Source organism: Budorcas taxicolor, chromosome 8 (genome assembly GCF_023091745.1).
Source record: "Budorcas taxicolor isolate Tak-1 chromosome 8, Takin1.1, whole genome shotgun sequence".
NCBI classification, from domain to species: domain Eukaryota; kingdom Metazoa; phylum Chordata; class Mammalia; order Artiodactyla; family Bovidae; genus Budorcas; species Budorcas taxicolor.
Genome location: NC_068917.1, coordinates 32,638,364 through 32,643,082, shown reverse-complemented (window position 1 = coordinate 32,643,082; position 4,719 = coordinate 32,638,364). Strand labels below are relative to the sequence as shown.

At 41.8% G+C, this 4,719-nt stretch overlaps 1 protein-coding gene across 1 annotated transcript; it reads right to left on the bottom strand.

Annotated features, from left to right (window-relative positions):
• Positions 1-1,296: 1,296 nt before the first annotated feature.
• Positions 1,297-4,169, bottom strand: CER1 (cerberus 1, DAN family BMP antagonist). Its single transcript, XM_052645377.1, has 2 exons — positions 3,510-4,169; positions 1,297-1,611 (listed from the first exon to the last, which is right to left on the bottom strand). Exons 1-2 carry the CDS (start codon positions 4,167-4,169, stop codon positions 1,297-1,299), a joined length of 975 nt encoding a protein of 324 aa, XP_052501337.1.
• Between the last annotated feature and the right edge of the window lie 550 nt (positions 4,170-4,719).

Genomic DNA, 4,719 nt, shown 5'->3' with positions numbered 1-4,719 from the left:
TAAACTACCTAAACCAAAATGCATGAGGAAAAGGATTTCACCTGTAAATTGTTTTTTAAATTTTAAATCATTTGCAGTTTATTTGACATCTATAGGAATTCCTTGGTTATTTGCATCAGCATCTCTGGATTAAACTTTAAACCTGATATTGATCATATATTTTCCTTCCCCATAATTTAGGTACTAGTTTGTTTACCGATAATTGATTGTTCCTTATCCCTATGTAAACCACTAAAAGTAACATCTGTGTTCTTTCTTCAAAGCTAGAGACCTGACATTAAGGATTTTATATGGGAAGTATAAAAAGTAATGAGACAAGCAAACACCAAATTCCTTCTACCTATGGACCTACTTAATCATCTGATAAAAGTCAAATAAAACATGGCCTGAGAGCAAAAACAGCTACAAGGATCAGGAATCTTCTCTACAAATACCACATAGATATGTATACATACATGCATACATATGTTGCTCAGTCACCCAGTCATGTCCAACTCTTTGCAACCCCATGGACTGCAGCCTCCCTGTCCCTGACCATCTGCTGGAGTTTGCCCAAGTTCATGCCTGTTACATTGGTGATACCATCCAGCCATCTCATCCTCTGATGCCTTTTTTTCCTTCTGCCCTCAATCTTCTCCAGCTTTCCCAAGGCTAACTGAATTCTGCCAAGAGATAGCACTGGTCATAGCAAATACCCCTTTTCAACAACACAAGAGATGACTTTGCACATGGACATCACCAAATGGTCAATACCAAAATCAAATTGGTTACATTCTTTGTAGCTGAAGATGAAGAAGCTGTAAACAATCAGCAAAAACAAGACCTGGAGCTGACTGTGGCTCAGATGCATACGTATATATATGTATAAATATATACATATATTTGCTGATGCTTTGACAAGCTATTAAAGAAACCCATTTTATGGTCTAGTTTATTTCTTTTCCATCTTCAGATGGAGGTCTCTTACCAAAACTTGTAGAAAATAGATCATGTAATAATAGTAGCGGAAAGGATCCTAGTAATCGTCTAGTTCACGTCCCTCCTTTATAGATGAAAAACTTGAAGAAAAAGCTTTTGCAGCTCGTTAACATGCTATACCCAGTTAGTGGCAGAGTCGAGACTAGATCCCAAATGTGCACTGATGAATGGATGAATAAATATCATGACCTCTAACTCATTTTCACAACTATTTTGTAAACCATCTTTCTCTTAAAATATTATATACCCACTTAACATTTCAGACTGAGTAATCAGTAATTTTTCTGATAATAGTAAAACAGCTTTTCTTTTTTTTTTTTATGTTGAAAATCCTGGGATAAAGGGATCTTGGACATGAAATTCTGCCCGAAAGCCAGCCTGTTCGGGGTAGCCATGCTGATGCTCTGTCTTCACCATGCACTGACATTCCTCTACCAGCATCACCACCTTGACCACCATGGCCAGGCCGGTGCAGTTGAGCTCTAAGTGCCTCGTGGTGAACTTGGCAGGCAGGCAGTGGGAGCAGAATGTGTGGGGGTGCTGCACAGCTTCAGGAGAAGGAAGGGATCCGCATTTTCCAAAGCAGAGGTTGTTCTGTACAACCACTTTCTCACAGTCTTCATGGGTGATAGTCTAAAAGGCAAACACATCTCCATTAAATTATTTTAAGTCATTTCTTTAACATACATGATGCAGACTATTACTTCTGAGGATGTTAGTTGCTCAGTCGTGTCCGACTCTGTAACCACATGGTCTGTATGTAGCCCACCAGTCTCCTCTGTCCATGGAATTCTCCAGGCAAAATTCTGGAGTGGGTTGCCATTCCTTTCTCCAGGAGATCTTCCCATTCCAGGGAGTGAACCTGGTTCTCCTCTATTACAGGCAGATTCTTTACCATCTGAGCCACCATGGAGGCCCTCCCAAGCCTGAGGATAACTTAGACTAAAATTTAAAAATCTTTCCAATGTTGGATACATTTTAAATATCCAAGTGATGGTATCTTAAGAGCTACCTCAACTAAATTTCTTTCATTGGGTAAATGAATAAATTAACCTGTAGGAAATACCTAAGGTAATATGAAAACGTTTACTCTACACTTGAATGCCAAACTCTAAGTTTGATGTTACTGGTCTGAAAAATTCTAATGGTTAGCTTCTTGTCAATAAAGTGTCTTACCCTTCTACTCTTCACAGTGCATTGTGCATAATAAATTCTCAATACATATTTGTTCAATAGCTCACAGAATAGATCAGAACATCAAGAGTTTAATTCTGTCCTATTTTGCAGTGTTTATAGTACATTCAAATTTATTAAATTTGCAGCACCTACACCTCTAAATCATGTTGTGTGACATCATCTCTGCCTCTCCCATAACCCCAGACACCTAGCTTTATGTGTCCTTCAAAATATATGAGCCAAACACCTTACTCTTAATTTGATTAGCAATAGAATTCAAAATAAGAGTTCAAAGGAAATTTGATTGCCCGGTTCTTAGGAGCAATTTTCTAATTATACATGGGCCAACAAAGCAGTCATTATTATTTGATCATTGACTTGTCATTGCTATGTATCCTTGCCTTTTCAGAATACTTAACTGCTTTGCACAGTCAATTACCTTATAATACTGCCTGCTTAATTGGGTAGCTTTACTGGACTGTAAAATTTTACTCTGCCCTGCATTGCTTTTGGTTCAGTATCTCTGTGTTTAAGGATCTGATGCAATTTCTCAATTTTAATCTAACATTTGGAGTGTGGGCTTTGCCAGACTGACTGGAGGAAGCAGATAGTAGAATGCTCTCTGGTCTTAATAGTGTGGAATCAATCATCCTAACCACAAATCAGCCAAACAACATGAATTGGGAGACAGGCATTTCTAAGGGGAGGAAATGTGATTTCACATCAAGATTACTTTTTGAAAGCTTATGAGAAAATCTGTTGTATTAAATCATTTTTGCTACGGTAATGCTAGAAATAATCTGGCAACTTCTGCCTAACAACCTAGACATAGTTGATAGACCTATGAAGTAGCTGGGTGTGAAATACAGGGATTAAGACCATCATACATGCATGTTTGAGGAGGAGTCCAACGTATCCCACTTATCTGCAGATGGAACCCACCTGCTCATCCATGTCTAACAGAGTGTAGAGATGCAGCTAGGGGAAGTTCTGGTGATCACTCTAAGTTCCCAGTTTCGTACCTGGAGGTACAATCAATTACTTCTCCAGATAAACCACACCAGTGTAAAAACAAATAAAACAAACAAACAAACAAAAAGCTCTGTGTGATCAATATGAATGATTTCTAACATTAGCAGTACCATCATACCATATTTGCAGCATTTACAAGGTTAGAAAGAAACTTAGGGAATATGAGCATACTTTGCCAAGTCTCATGATGAAGGTCCAGGCACCAAATCTGGAAATTGGGTGAGACTCAGACTCCTGGCACATTCGTCCCCTGTTTTTTACCCATCCCAGCTGTCCACTCCCTCCTGAAAATCTGGATCCCCGCCCCCGCCCAGAACAAATACCTGGCTGAAGGGCACTGTCCTACAGGTCTCCTGATGTACTTCATGGCTTTTGATGGGCAGGATGATCCCCTGAGAAGCTGGACTCATTCTGAACATGAAGTGGTGCCAGAATTTCTTGGCTTCTTCCCGGAGAGGAGATTTCTCCATTGGCATCCTATCCTTGGGCTGAGTGAGGCCCCAAGTCCTAGGGAAGATCTGCTCACTGACCAAGCCCTGGGATGGGTGCAGCTCTCTCTCGGGCTTCTTCCAGAATCTCCCAAACCTGGACAGCATCTTTTCTCTCTGCCTCTGGCCCTCCTCTGCAGGGCTGGCACCTATCAGGTGTGGCACGGCCACAAACAGATCTGGCTTCTCCTCTGCTTCCTCCTGAGTGCCCACGGAGAGCTCTCTGCGATTCCTTTCTAGGAGCATGAGAGAGACAGAACTCTGCCTCTGGCGACCATCGCCGCGCTGTACAGCCTCCCCTAGAGGCAGGAGCACCAGCAGCTGAAGGAAGAGAAGAGGCATGCTGTCGGGCCCGCTTCTTGCAGTTTCACAGACTGTGAGGCCCAGAAAGAGGTTCACTCCCTGCAGGACTGTGACCAGGGAGATGCTATATATGGATACCTGCCTTGTGGGATGGGAAGGCAGGTGGTCAGTAGCCAGGCAGAGTAAACACATCTCTTGTTTGCTTGAATTATGGAGTGCTAATAGTGTTCTGCCTTCATTTTGGTTTTGTGTATTTTAGAATGCACTAGTGAAAGCCGGGGACCCAGGGGGTAATTAGCTGACACTTTATCGTCTGAGATTTAAGGAGCAGTATTAGTGAAAACAACACGTCTTTGCCTGGATTTCCCATCACTGTTATTAGGGCCAGAGTAAGCTAACATCTGTGGTCCATCTGCTTTGTGCTGAGATAGAACTGACATGTTTTTAAGAGAGAGTTCAGTTGCTCAGTCATGTCCAGCTCTTTGTGACCCCATGGACTGCAGCACACCAGGCTTCCCTTTCCGTCACCAAAACTCCTGAAGCTTGCTCAAACCCATGTCCGTCAAGTCAGTGATGCCATCCAGCCATCTCATCCTCTGTTGTCCCCTTCTCCTCCTTCTCCTCTTTAAGAGAGAAGTGTATCAGGTAAAAATTAATGTATACATTTAACCAAAGTTCAGGCCATTAGGCTCTACACACACACACACACATGCACAGGAGCAGCCAAAGAAATATATAAAAG

What these genes read in the sequence shown, in the direction of transcription:
- CER1 (XM_052645377.1), bottom strand. Translation starts at nt 4,169, where the DNA reads ATGTGTTTACTCTGCCTGGCTACTGACCACCTGCCTTCCCATCCCACA. An exon ending in GGACAGTGCCCTTCAGCCAG is followed by an intron (nt 1,612 to 3,509) that starts GTATTTGTTCTG and finishes TTTGCCTTTTAG; the next exon opens with ACTATCACCCATGAAGACTG.